Source organism: Quercus lobata, unplaced genomic scaffold (assembly GCF_001633185.2).
Source record: "Quercus lobata isolate SW786 unplaced genomic scaffold, ValleyOak3.0 Primary Assembly Scq3eQI_128, whole genome shotgun sequence".
Lineage (NCBI taxonomy): Eukaryota > Viridiplantae > Streptophyta > Magnoliopsida > Fagales > Fagaceae > Quercus > Quercus lobata.
The window spans coordinates 12,458-27,022 of record NW_022154992.1 but is presented as its reverse complement, the minus strand read 5'-3'; the positions used below and the strand labels follow the sequence as shown (position 1 = coordinate 27,022).

The window sequence follows — 14,565 nt, the reverse complement described above, 5'->3', positions numbered from 1 at the left end:
TACATAAATGTATGTATGTATAGATATATGTATATATAGACAAACGTACTTACCCATATCATAAGATGTATATGTGGCATTCCCAAATATATGTATATATATATACACACACATACACACACACACACATATATATATATATATATACATGTATGTCCCTATGTATATGCAAATATATGTAAATATAAACAAAGCTACCTACCCATATATGATCACATGTATATATATATATATATACACACACACATGTATAGGTATGTTTACATATAATGTATGTGCTTAGGGCACCAATTTTTTGAAACATTTTGTTAGGAATTGCAAAAACTGTTAATACATTGAAAATCCTGGAAAAAATTGTCCAAGAAACGATTAATTAGATAACAGTACTATTATGACTTATGTGAGAATAATCTTATGTGTGTGTGTGTGTGTGTGATAGTGACATTGTATACATATTGTTCCTAAATATGTCGAGTTTTATATAGTAATGTATATAATAATTATTTTTGAGAATTCTTTTGGGAAATATGTATATAATCATTCTAAATAAACATATATATAAACAAACATTGTACGGTGAATTAATATGATGACATATGCATTCATTCATACATATTAACAATGCTGTGTAATGTATACTGAGGTTTAAATTGTATGGCTCTTTCAGTTCTGAAAGTCTTTATTGTGTGGGTTCTGAAAAAGAAAGCCTGCGAGGTGAACAAGTTTTACTGACCATGTTTGCATTTTCCTACTCCATATTGCATCCTTACCAAGCGATATTACAAACACCCTGATTCTTTGTTGTGGCATGTCTCCCCTAAAAGGCCAATGTTTGTGTCCAAACGAATCAAGTGTGTACACCTATAATTAGGATAGCATCATAGTGCATCTGTAAAAGATTAATTACTGTTGCATTAACATAACCCCCTATCTTCTGCATGATAACCACAATTAATTGTCCTTATCCAGGTCTGGCATGGGTCGTCACTGCTTCTACGTTTACTATGATGGGGAACAATATTTCCATGACTTGCATGGGCTGTCCTATAAAGGCGAGTCAGTGAAGCAGAAGTTCATTGAGTTGAAATGGGGAACACACTTGAGAAAAATGCACCGGAAGATAATGGAAGCTCTACGGTTGGACAAGGAGTCACATAAGATATCAATTGTGTACCGTGCCCCCCAGATACTTGTGAGTACTCAGGTTGTCTACAACTCAAATCCGTTGGGTTGCAATGCTGACGTGGACATGATGTGGGCAGTGATTAAGCGGACCCCCCAGTTCATAGCGTCCGACTTGTATGTAACTGTTGAGGCTGTTAGGTTCCATGGTAGTGCAAGTTCACAACATGCCAGTGGGGTGGAAGAGCCACACTCATTGTCGGTTGACGTGCATCCTCCCTTTGCCTATGCCACGCCTTTCCCCTACAATAATGAACCATGTAGTGCAGTTGATCATTTGGACAACACCGAAGTGGTGGGCGCCACCAATACACATGATGTGGGAGGGTCTACTCACACATATGAGCATGTCCAAGCTGATATGGACGCGGGAATTGATATTGATGGCAGCCGAGATGTGTATGAAGAGTTCATTGATACTGATGGACCAGTGGACGACGCGGAGGTCTTAGATGTACCACTGATCAAAAATAACGAGGAGGATTGCCTTACAACAGTTCCTATCCCAGAATGGTTCACATCAAACACATGGGACAATATTAATGACCCATCACCTGCATTGGGTACAGGACATCTTACAAGTTGGCATAAAGATGACCACCCAGCAAGGGGGATGCTATTCAAGAATAAAGCCTCTGTTCAATATGTGTTGACCCTCTACTCTGTGGAGCATAATAAGCAATACAAGGTCATCAAGTCTGACACCAATAGACTGGTAGTGCGGTGTAAGAATGAGGCATGTCTGTGGTCAATTCGGGCCAATTGCAGCAAGAAGCACGGGATGTGGGTTATTAGTACATGTAAGGGTCCTCATAGTTGCTCATCCCTCCAGCTACCAACTGATGGGCGGATGATGGATTCAAAGTTCATCTCCATTGCACTTGAGAAGTATGTACGGGAAGACCTAACCCGAAAGGTAAGGGACTTGCGTAGTATGTTGCATGCAAGGCATGGGCATGATGTAACTATGTACAAGGTTTGGGAAGCCAAACAGAAGGCAGTTGCACGTATTTCGGGGATTTTGACGAGTCGTACGCAGAATTGCCACGATTTCTAGCTGCATTGTCTGATGCAGATCCGGATACTATGACCACATTAAAGTGTGACCCCTATGTCTCGGGGACTTGTATATTCAACTCTGCGTTTTGGGCTTTCGGTCCGTGTATTAGAGGGTTTAGGCATTGCAGGCCGGTGATAAGCATAGATGCAACGCACCTCTATGGCAAGTACAAAGGAAAGCTGTTGATAGCAATGGCAACAGATGGTAACAACGAGGTTTATCCACTCGCATTTGCCGTTGTCGAAAGCGAGAGCACGGAGACATGGGGATGGTTCTTGGCATGCCTGTTGACCTATGTTACAGACCGCACCAATTTGTGTATAATATCCGACAGGCATCGTGGGATACAATCATGCTTCGATGACACCACTAGGGGCTACTTGCAATCGCCCTTAACCCATCACCAGTATTGCCTCCGCCATTTAGTAAGCAATGTTAACACTAACTTCAATAGTGTGCCGTTGAAGAACTTGGTATGGAACGCAGCAACTGCGAATCAAGTTAGGAAGTTTGAGAACACCATGGATTGCATCAAGAATGTCAACCCGGCTGCGTACGACTATCTTAAGGAGGTAAATCAAGAAAAGTGGACACTTGTACATGACCATGGGCACCGATATGGGGCAATGACAACCAACCTGTCAGAGTGCTTCAATGGGGTACTTAAAGGCGCACGTAGCTTGCCCATAACTGTAATGGTGAAGTTTACATTTTACAAGGTGAACTCATACTTTGACGAACGTCGAAACAAAACCCTAGAGAAGTTGGAAGAGGGGCAAGTGTGGTGCAAATATGCCTATGACAAGTTCGAGGAAAATCAAGAGAAGGCGAAGCTCCATATTGTTAGAAGGATGAGTGCGCAACAACGGTTATATACAGTGAAGACACAGTCTTCACTGTTGAACACTGGCGGGGGAGATCACACCCATAGGGTTTCCCTCATAGACATGACATGCACGTGCGGCAAATGGGAAGCAAACAAGATCCCTTGTTCCCACTTGATAGCAGTTTGTGCCAAACACAACCATGATGCCACTGAGTATATGGATCATTTCTACCGCCTTGAAGAACGGTATCATAGCTATGAGCCTATATTCCAACCACTAAAAGATAGGTTAGAATGGCCAGAGCCAGCAGAAAGGAGAACCGTGATGCCAAACCAGCGGTTGATCCGTGAGAAAGGTCGGCCCAAGTCCACGAGAATCCGCAATGAGATGGATGACGAGGATAGGGAGTTGCCAACCTCATTGTGGATTGAGAATGGACCAAAGTTGAAGTGTGGGTTGTGTCGCCAAGAGGGTCATAACCGTCGAACATTTCCAACTCGAAATGTGGCTTCAACAAGCCATGGTGCTATGTAGCAGGTAACAATTACAAATCATAGTAACAGGGGGGTATCATAAGTTATTCTTCTTTACATGTTTAGATATTACATTATATGAGTTATAATTAAGATGTGGGCAGTAATTTGTAGATCGGAACCATGATAGTAATACCATTGTATCAAATGTAGCTCCACTTTGGGCAATCTTGTGATTACTTCTTCAAGTAGTAGCAGTTAGTCTTAACTCCTACATATTACCATTCCAAGTCTTTTGTCCCAGTTTTGGTGTTCTTTCAATCTTATTGTTTGTCGTGTACATATTCTAGTATTCATGAGGTCTCTATTTCCCTAACTGTATATGTTTTGCTGTAGATTTGTAATTGTTGCCAAGGTGTAACTGCAGATGCTCCTCATTTAAGCAGGCAAGCCTGAATGCTCTTCTATATTTGTCAATTCAATTTATTAATTACCATGGGTTGTATACTAATTTCTGTGTTGGCTACTCCTCAGAAAGGAGGCAACTTCTGAAAAGAACAAAAAGAAGGTGTCACTCAAATGCTATGACTCCATGTTTGCCTAAAACCATTGTTGGCGGATGCTGTCCAAGTTTCAACTTACAATTGTGAAGAATGTTTAAAATGCAGAAATGGAACTTTTTATTTTTGTACATCAACTGATTTAAATGCATAGTATGTCTTTACTTACAAATAAGCTTGTATATATGGATGATTTTTTTTATTCGCATAATGCAAATGGGGGAATGTTACTAATGGATGTGGTTGGTTATGATTTGTATGGATGACTTGTTGTTCACAGCATGGTTGTCAGCAGGTCCACTTTTACTATGAATAAGCACGATACTGAATGGGTGTGAACAGTGCAAGTCGCAAGCAAAACTACAAGTAGAAAGGTTATACTAAATGAAACTCGATTTTCCAGATAATGAGTTACGTAGTAGTCCATTTTCCATCCCCTACGACTGTATCCATTTTCAATTGTCAAGTATCTGGGTTACTCGATTTCTCTAGATCCAAGTTACGTTCAACATAACTCGATTTATAGGGTACCGAGTTACGTTGGAGAGCACTCTACACAGCTAGATTCCTCTTGGACTGCATCTGGACCAGTCCAAATAGCTGGACTGGGTGTTTGAGCCCAGTCAAGGTAACTCGATTTCCATATAACCGAGTTATGTTGAGAACAACTCGCTATCTGCAGCTTCGAGATACGTTGAAGACCATTGTGCACACTTAGAGTCCTCTTGGACTGCCTCTGGACCAGTCCAAATACCTGGGCTGGGTCGGGAAGCCAGTCCAGGTATTACTCGATTAACTTATTACCGAGTTATATTGAAAATAACTCGATATCTTTAGCATCGAGATACGTTGAAGACCATTCTCTACACTTAGATTCCTCTTGGACTGCCTGTGGACCAGTCCAATTATCTGGGCTGGGTCGGGAAGCCAGTCCAGGTATTACTCGATTAACTTATTACCGAGTTATGTTGAAAATAACTCGATATCTATAGCATCGAGATACGTTGAAGACCATTCTCTACACTTAGATTCCTCTTGGACTGCCTGTGGACCAGTCCAATTATCTGGGCTGGGTCGGGAAGCCAGTCCAGGCATTACTCGATTAACTTATTACCGAGTTATGTTGAAAATAACTCGATATCTTTAGCATCGAGATACGTTGAAGACCATTCTCTACACTTAGATTCCTCTTGGACTGCCTGTGGACCAGTCCAATTATCTGGGCTGGGTCGGGAAGCCAGTCAACGTAACTCGATTAAGTTATTACCGAGTTATGTTGAAAATAACTCGATATCTTTAGCATCGAGATACGTTGAAGACCATTCTCTACACTTAGATTCCTCTTGGACTGCCTCTGGGCCAGTCCAATTATCTGGGCTGGGTGGGGAAGCCTGGTCACCGGAACTCGAGTTACTTATTACAGAGTTATGTGGAGAAAACTCGAGATCTATAACGTCGAGATACGTTGAAGACCATTTTCTACATGTAGATTCCACGTAACTCGATTTACCTATTACCGAGTTACGTTCAGAAGAACTCGATTTCTGTAGCTTCGAGGTACGTTGAAGACGTGTCTACAGTTAGATTCCTCTTGGACTACCTCGGGACCAGTCCAATTATCTTAACTCGATTTCTTTATAAGCGAGTTATTCGCATGTAACTCGATTTCTGTAGTATCGAGTAATTCTACTTTAACCTGATGTTCAGGATATCGAGTTACTTCAAATGGAGTTACTTCCAAACCACCACGCACAACATGGATTCCTCTGAGATAGACTGCACACAGCATGGACTCCTTTTAGTCCCAGTACACATAACTCGATTTATTAATAATCGGGTTATGTGTATGACCAACCCACTATTTAGTGCTCAAACGTACGAAGCAGCAACTGTTCAACTTCTTCTCAGCGAAAGTTTGGAGAACCAGAAAAATGGCTTCTCAATGGCGGAGAGACAACGACGATGGTCCTGCTGATCGGTCCCCACACTTTTTCAAGATTATTCTGCCGAATGCTGTTCAAGAAGGAAAGCTTGTAAGTATGCTCAAATTTATAAACTAGATTCCTCTGAAAATCATATGCTAATTATACAATTCGTACACTTCATCTTCTTTATTTGTGATTCTTGAAAAAATGTACATTTGTTGTAGTCAGAAAAACTTTCATTTTGCAATACGTAGGTTACACTTTAAGAAGAACACAGTCACATAACAAAGTACTTTTGCATCGTACACTTTTATATGAACAAAAAATGAAACAGGGATAAGCGCATGGTAGAGATTGAGGAAAAATAAATACAGAGCAAGAGCAGATGGCATTTTTTTGAAAATGTGATAGGGCTTATAGGGTCACCACAGATGTATAACTCAATTTAAACTGTGAAACTATGTCCTGGGATCAAACTAGGATACAGAAATCGTTCACTCTTTTTATCATTTGTTTTTTAGAGTTCACAAACTTATGAAGTGTCTAAGTGGCAAAAATTACTACGTCTAAATCCAAATCCTGCCCATAAACAAAAGTGGGTCATCTTCAATGTTTCCCCAACACCCCAAAACCAAATCACAGACACATTATCAAAATACAACATTTCCCCAAAATTTTTTACATTTCAACAACAACAGAGAAATGTAAAATGTTGACAGCTATTGATGGTTATTTTGGTTATAAGATTAGGTTGTATAATTTGGTTTCAAAATTCATAAGATTTGTTACTGTTATAGCTATTAAATATAACGTCAATGTTGCAGGATTACATTTTATTTTGTTTGATTTTCTTTTCTTTTTTGTGTGGGGGTGGGGGGCTGTAACTAAGAAGTATTCTGCCATCATTCAAACTTTTATGTTCTAGCATTGTGTATAAGGATTGATTGCATGTGTTTATTTCCCTAGCCTGCATTTATGTTATGGAGATTCTTTTTACAGCGGATTCCAGATAAGTTCGTGCAGAAATTTGGAGTGGACCTGTCAAATATGGCCTTTCTCACTATTCCAAATGGTAGAAAATGGAAAGTCAAGTTGACACAACATGCTGGGGGGGTTTGGTTTCAAAATGGTTGGTCCGAATTAGCAAGCTCTCATGGTGTAGCCGTGGGCCACTTGCTGGTTTTCAAATATGAAGGAAATTCACAGTTTCATGTACTCATATTTGATGCCACTGCAACAGAAATAGACTATACTTTAGACGACGAACTCCAAGTTCATAGGATCGAAGATGATGAGAGTGATGACAGCTCTGTTGAAATCATCAAACACTTTTATAGGGGAGAGGGTTCAGGTTTGAATATTACACTTTTGTAAGCAAGTGGTTGATTTGTTTAGCTTCTGCTCTATTAATTTTATGTGCATGACTTCGTATTTTCAACTTCTTTCAGGATCAGCCCATCCTAAGAAAGACGGTGGTGTAGCTAAAAATCTTGTTATAGCTAATGCTTTTAAATCAGAAAATCCCCTTTTCACTGTTATCATGCGTCCATCCTACGTTAATGGCAAGGATCGTGTGGTAAGATTTTAGCTTCACTAAAATGGAATATTTTTGTAATTTAGAAATGCAACTCCCATTAACTATCATTTTTCATAGATCAATTAGAAAGATTGTCACACTAGATACTTGTGGCTGGACATTTTGTTTGGAATTATTTTTTCTTATTTGTGTTTTTAGGTGAAAAGATGTAGATCAAATAGATACTTGTTGCTGGAATATATTTGTTAAATATCTATTATTGTTCCTTGTACAGAGTTTACTCCAAGACATTATCAACTACTTACCAAGAGACGGGTTTACCAAGGACTACACCAAAGCAAGTATACTCCCTGTCAACCTCCAGATTGTGGACCGATTATGGCCTGTGAAGCTATACATTTATGAACGACGTGGGGGTTCATCATGTGTCGTATCAGCTGGTTGGACTGCATTTGTGAGGGAAAATAGTTTGCAAGTAGGAGATGTTTGCGTATTTGAGCTGATTATGAGGGACGGTGTTCTGTTAAACGTCCACATTTTCAAGTGCCAAGACTAAGTGGTTAGGGTGGATACAAAGTGATGATAATATTATGTGATGTTCAGAGTGTGTTTACTTTGCAACTTTACTATTCATCCCTATTTTGTTCATCCCAGTTTGCAACTTTATTGATTGGGTACTTTTGTGATGTTTAGAGTTTCACTCTTGGAAAATTTTTAATTACTATGATGAACTTTCATATGTATTTTAAAATGAATGTGATGCTGTATTTTTTTCTGCGCTTTTGTTTGGATTTTGGCCTTTTTGCATGTCATTCAATTATATTACATTGAATGGCGACTCTTGGATTTTATTTTAGGGGGGTCAACATTGTTATTGCTATAGGATTTTGTTCTTTTTAGATGACATTGTTGTATGTTTTGTATATATTGTAACACTTTAATACAATAACACCATGTGCAACATAGGTTAGTCATTATTTTTGATGTTTGCAAATTTAGATGTTTAAAAAATAAGTGAGAAGTTAATCCATCAATTGTGTCAATCAATATAATGTGGCAAATTGAAAAGCTTGATAGCTAAATTTTCAAAATTTCACTTGGTAGCAATTTTTCAAATGTTATAGATGAAGTTGGAACTTCTTGTAAACTGCAAGGACTAAAATAGGTACTGTTTTATTCAATGAACTTGATGAATCGTTGCTCAAAGAAAAATATCATTGTTTCCTGAAAAATCTTTGTATCTTACAAATGAATAACACAAAATACTGGTGAAATATGTACCAATACACTATTTGCAACCAAATTTTCCACGGCTCCTTTGCCAGCTAAAAAACCACGAACAAGAGGACTGTATGGAACTATTCCAATGCCAAGCTTCCTGCATGTACAAAAACATTAAAATTCAAGAGAGCATACTCATGCTTCTGGATAAGATAATTAAATTATATTGAAATCAAATCTACACAAAATGGATGATATTTTTTTTTTTTGTTGCAGTAGTCCTTCAAAAGAACAATAGTGTTGCAAAAGCAAGGATGAATATAAGGGGAAAATAAATAACAATAGTGTTGCAAAAGCATCTGGACCAGTCCAAATATATGGGCTGGGTGGGTGCATGTGTACAACGTAACTCGATTTTCCAAATCTCGAGGAATTTGAATTCTTGTGAGTGTCCACTGCACAGAACTCGATTCAAGTAGAATCGAGTATTGTGGCAGGCCTACCTTTAAACTTCGATTCGTCTTAGACTGCATCTGGACCAGTCCAAATATCTGGGGGCCCAGAAAAATAACTCGAGTTATGTATAATCGAGTTATTAGAAATTAACTCGTTGTCTGCAACATCGAGTTATGAGAAAGCCGTTCCAACATTAACTGGATTCTTGTTATTTGTGCTACACATAACTCGATTTACGGACAGTCGGTTTATGTGTAAGCCCTTGTGCTGAAAGTTTGATTACATGTAACTCGATTTCCAGAAAATCGAGTTATATGGACATTACATTCTATTACCCATTTTTATTAACTCTTCCCCAGTTCTGGAGAACTTGCAGCTGTCCGAAATTACATCTTCGATTGCTCTCGCTTCATCTGGCTAGAACCCACAATTTCCCGCACAAATTCGTCGAGGATTTTACATAGTAAGACTCTTTTAACGGTTGCTGTCTTTGAAATTACACATTGTTGGTGCATTATTCTCAAATTTTGCATTTTGATGCTTCACACTTCTATGTCTATGTCTATGAAGATTGTGATGAAATTGGGTGTTTGCCTAGTCAAATGCATTGTTGTTAGTAAGGTTGCCTATGTCATAGGTTGTCTTCCTTCCACAAAATGAACTTGCCAGTGGCTCCATATGTGTGTGGTATAGATATATGTTGGTTGTATGTCTGAACTGTACATTGTGCAATTTATTTTCTGTTTTTTGTAGAAGCTGGTGAAACTTACTACATGTAGCTACGATGGTATGATATATGTCAGTTCCTAAATCCACTTGTATGTTTCCTATATGATAAGACTTCTGTTATATACTCTAGGTCTCTAACTTCAAATTATTGACTCGGACCAAAATGCATTACAATTATTGCATCAACTAAACAACTCGTGAATAAGAATATTGTTTTTTCATTGTGTTGTTGTAAACTACTCTAGACAGTATATTGTGTGCATGATTTTCTACACATGGTAGCTGGTTACTCTTCAATTTTTGTTCTCTGCTTCAAACTTCATTTTGGTTCTGTTTTTGTGTGAGCTGATCGTGTTTGCACTACTGAGCATCGATTAGTTATGGGTCCGAAGAGGACTAAGAGGGGAAAATGCAAAGCTGCATCCGAACCTGAAGTGGTGTTTGATCAATTAAGGTTCCTCACGCCAGAAAATGAGCAAACCTTTGAAACCTTGATTAAGCGTAGGCGTATTTGGGGAGAAAGGCAAATCAATTTACAGGAACTGCATCCTTTTGTTCGTGAGAATCTACAGTCTAGGCATTGGCTGTCGCTATGTACAAACATACAACCCCCTCCAGCTGACTTGATTAGAGAATTCTATTCGAATCTATCGGTGCATGAGGATCTTGGTGGTCACAAGGTGACATCGTCCATACGTGATGTACCGTTTACAATAACTAGGGAGCACATATCTAAAGCCCTTGATGTACCTATAATTTGTACACCTACTTATCCAAACTCTATGTCTCCTCGTATTGATGATGTTATGGATGTTCTTTGTGGACGATCAAACAATCGGGATTCTGGCCGAAGTATTAGCTCAAGTGAGTTGACTGAGCTTAATTATATCTTCTTTAGGATAGCTTGTCACAACATTTTCCCTATCTCTCATATCCATACAATCCCTGTAGACAGGTGTATCTTGCTTTACGCCCTTGTCACCAATAGTTCCATTTGTTTTCCATCCCTTTTCATCAAAACCATTGTCAAGGTGCGTAGGAGCAAGTATAAGAGGCATGCTTTGTTTTTCCCAGTTCTCATCCATAGGGTCCTCAAATATTTAGGATTAAAGAACTTTCCTTCCCACGAGTTGGTTCACATCCAAGCCCCTATAGGAGCCAAATTTCTGAAACAGCGAACTGCCCAAAAGAAGGTTGTCGACCTCAGTGTTGGTCCATCCAACAGACCACGAGTACGGTCTACTACTGGAGATGTTCAAGATGAGGACATGCATGGGGATCCCACATCTGTTGTTACCGAGGATGGTGATGATGAGATAGATGTTGACACTGTTGATGCAGCACATACATGCCCTCTTCCTCCCTCTCTTCATGCTATGATGGAGACCATTATGACGACTCAGGCAGCCCATGGTCAGCTTCTACATGGTCTTCTTGCCGAGGTTGGAGCTATGCGAGCGGACTTAGCTCACTATAGACGTCCTGTTCCACCTTCTACACCATCTGACTCTTGATGATTCCCATTGGGTATTGTACCCAAGGGGGGGACAATTTTCAGTTCGTGGTTACTATAACATATTTGGAGAATTGTATGACAGTTCTAAATTTTTTTATTTTAGTGGCAATTTGAAGAACATGGTATCCGTTGAAAGTAATTTCATATATTAATATGATGGTTAGTTTCATGCCCATCGTTACTATCATTAGTATTATTGAAATGGATGTAATGGTCTAAGAATTTTTTATGTTATTATGTGATTCTATATAATATCAAGTAGATCCAAGTCTGTGTGTAAATAACATTTATTTCATAATTCTGTACGACGCTCACGTGTTTTTAGATTATAGTAATTATTAATACAAATCGAAGGTTTTGTGAAAGCACAATTCGTTTACAGGTTTTGATATTAACGATGAACCACCTAGGAGATTTTCCTTGGAACAATGGCTGAAGCTATATCTTGACTTCAGGCAACTATTTTTATTGGAGGTTTTGCTGAGCTTACATGTATTTTCCACTAATTGGATATTTTTGTCGATCTTAAATCAGCAATTATATTATTCTGAATTTGATCCTCGCCTGGACTATTCCTCATGCATCATATTTTCATTACAAAATTTATTGATGAAACCTTGCAGTGCAGACTCGTCGAAAAAGATAAAAGCGACACTTGGCATGACCTCATTCACTCTAGCATTAGGTCTAACGGATTTTTTTTAATCAAATATGAGGAATCCAAACCTGAAGTGATGGCCCCTTACATAATATATTAGATAACAGTGAGCTGAAGATAATAAACATCGTGAAGTTTAAGTATGTTGTGAAGGACCAAACACGATTAAACAGATATAACAGTGACCTCAAGCCACTAACATCAAAGTTCTAAGAGCAAAATGGTGCTTTCAACCTGTAAATTATTATGGCACGCGTTTGTTTGAGAGCTTAGTTTCAGGGTTGAACATGGTTTTACCTATGTGCAATCTCTTCTAACCAACAGTCACGAATTATGGGAAGAGCGTTTTGACTACCATCCTTGAAAATGACCAACGATAATAAACACCCTGATGTTTAAGATTTTGTAAAGGTAAAGTCCACAATTAAACAGATATAACCAGGAGCTCAAGCCACCACCAACATCTACGGTATAACAGATGTGGTATTCAGACCAAATTGGGCCTCGCTTCAAACCAACAAGTCTTTGACCACGATGTTTGATCGAATAGTCGAGTAAGTAGGTATTCCCTCAAATGCAGTCTCACATCAATTGGCTACGATTACAAGAGAAATTTCAGTGTTTCAGCCTATGGCGCTACGTAATTTGTAAGAGTGATGGTTCTGAGACCAAAGTGATGCTTTTAACCTGTAAATGTTTAATGACCAAAGATAATGAACACCGTCATATTTACACACCATGATGTTTACAGACATTCAAAATGACCAAATCACAGAAAACACTGTGATCTTCATAATTCATTTTGTGAAAGACCAAACATAATTAATAAATTAATATTGCGAACTTGCTGGTGAAAGACAAAACACAATTAATATAGCGAAGTTTGAAGGTGTCCAAGTTCCAACTCTAAACACACATCACCAGCCTGCTTCTGTAGCACCAACTGTAGTCATATCAAACTCCTTCAATCGTAGCACATGCGCCAACAGACGCTGCTGCTTAGTCAAGTCATGTTCGGTGCTCTACACGATGTGGATACCCAGGTCGACACTGTTTCACACCCACACTCACGTGAATACAGAATTGTGAAATTGGATGCACAGATGTCTCATTTACATCTACTGTTGCAACTACTGCCCACCTTTGATGTGACATTAGGAACATTTAAAATCCTGTTCATATAGCGTTTTTCCGGAAGGGTTTGACATGACAGGCCCTAATAAGTGAAACTGTAATGCCTGGACCGTGAAATGAGGTTATAAATGTACTAGTGATATAATGTTAACTTTCTACCCCGCTAACTTCGTAGATTGATTAAGCTATGAGTCGCAATGCCTCAACATCAAATCGTACAATGCGAAACAAGTTTAGACCTACTTCAACAAATGCATCATCACAAGTTCCAACAGATCAACAACTACATACATACACAGACCACTATGGAGGAAAATGGGTTGGAAAGAAGAGAGATTTCGTTAATATGCCAATATACACGTATGAGAGTCTTGGAAGCGTCGGACACATCATGGTCGGCAAACCTACAAAATTAAGTACAGATACCACCGCAATAGAGTTCACTATAGCAGAACCACCATGGTCAACCCTATACGAGAAGAGGTGTGAGTTAGAGGTGTATTGTCGATGGCACGGGTTACGAGTTCCTAAGGCACGCTCTGCCGAGTTACCTAGAGATGAACCTGCCAACATACTTGCTCGTCTTGAACAAGAGAACAATCAAATGCAAAGGCGACTAGATCGTTTTCACGCAATCCAAAAAGCTAGGAAGCATCTAAAGGGGAAGGCGCAAGAGCGAGCCATGAAGTCTATTAATGAAATTACTGCGTTAGATGATGAAACAGATATTTCAGACTTCTCAGATTCAAGCAATGATGATTTCCCAAAATTTCTACCTACGAACATTAGACGTTGTTGTTAATGTCTACACATTATGTGCAATACATGATGTTATTGTTAATGTGTGACAAATGATGATTATGTATGTTCAACTTTTGCAACTCTAAAGATTAACTGTTTATTACTTTTGGCTAAGTTTATGTGAAATCACTTTCTCATTTTTTTCATACGTGTTCTTTGTTGCTACATTCAAGTAATGTGGGTCATGGACGAACAATGCCCTTTGCTTTGTAATGTAGGGAAAACCTTAGGAAGTGAAATGCCTCCAAATTATATTTATTGCACATTACTTGTAGGAAAATTTAATAGATTCAATACATACAGACTGATCCAAACCACATAGACCAACCGCGCATATGATTCAATAATACGAATAATTCTTTTATATGAGTTGTTTGAGTCACGATATAATATGCACATATCTGTGTATCTTTGTTGTAATAGTGTCCTACTTTATATAGATACATTACATAAAGACTCGTCCAAACCAGACTAACCACTCACTCA

The 14,565-nt window shown here is 38.7% G+C and overlaps 3 protein-coding genes across 3 annotated transcripts; all 3 read left to right on the top strand.

The window, feature by feature from the left end:
* The first annotated feature begins 976 nt into the window (after positions 1-976).
* Positions 977-2,239, top strand: LOC115973649. Its single transcript, XM_031093900.1, has one exon. The coding sequence runs from the start codon at positions 977-979 to the stop codon at positions 2,237-2,239; it is 1,263 nt and encodes a 420-aa protein (XP_030949760.1).
* A 194-nt stretch (positions 2,240-2,433) lies between these two features.
* LOC115973648 lies at positions 2,434-3,603 on the top strand. The gene has a single exon (XM_031093899.1). The coding sequence runs from the start codon at positions 2,434-2,436 to the stop codon at positions 3,601-3,603; it is 1,170 nt and encodes a 389-aa protein (XP_030949759.1).
* Positions 3,604-6,033: 2,430 nt separating this feature from the next.
* Positions 6,034-8,120, top strand: LOC115973647 (B3 domain-containing protein At4g01580-like). The gene is made up of 4 exons (XM_031093898.1): positions 6,034-6,135; positions 7,027-7,378; positions 7,476-7,603; positions 7,839-8,120. The coding sequence occupies exons 1-4, from the start codon at positions 6,034-6,036 to the stop codon at positions 8,118-8,120; spliced, it is 864 nt and encodes a 287-aa protein (XP_030949758.1).
* The last annotated feature ends 6,445 nt before the right edge of the window (positions 8,121-14,565 follow it).

Excerpts from the sequence above, each read along its gene's own strand:
- LOC115973649 (XM_031093900.1), top strand. The coding sequence starts at position 977 with ATGGGTCGTCACTGCTTCTACGTTTACTATGATGGGGAACAATATTTC.
- LOC115973648 (XM_031093899.1), top strand. The coding sequence starts at position 2,434 with ATGGCAACAGATGGTAACAACGAGGTTTATCCACTCGCATTTGCCGTT.
- LOC115973647 (XM_031093898.1), top strand. The coding sequence starts at position 6,034 with ATGGCTTCTCAATGGCGGAGAGACAACGACGATGGTCCTGCTGATCGG. Across the intron at positions 7,379-7,475 it reads TTATAGGGGAGAGGGTTCAG|GATCAGCCCATCCTAAGAAA; the intron begins GTTTGAATATTA and ends AACTTCTTTCAG. Across the intron at positions 7,604-7,838 it reads TTAATGGCAAGGATCGTGTG|AGTTTACTCCAAGACATTAT; the intron begins GTAAGATTTTAG and ends TTCCTTGTACAG.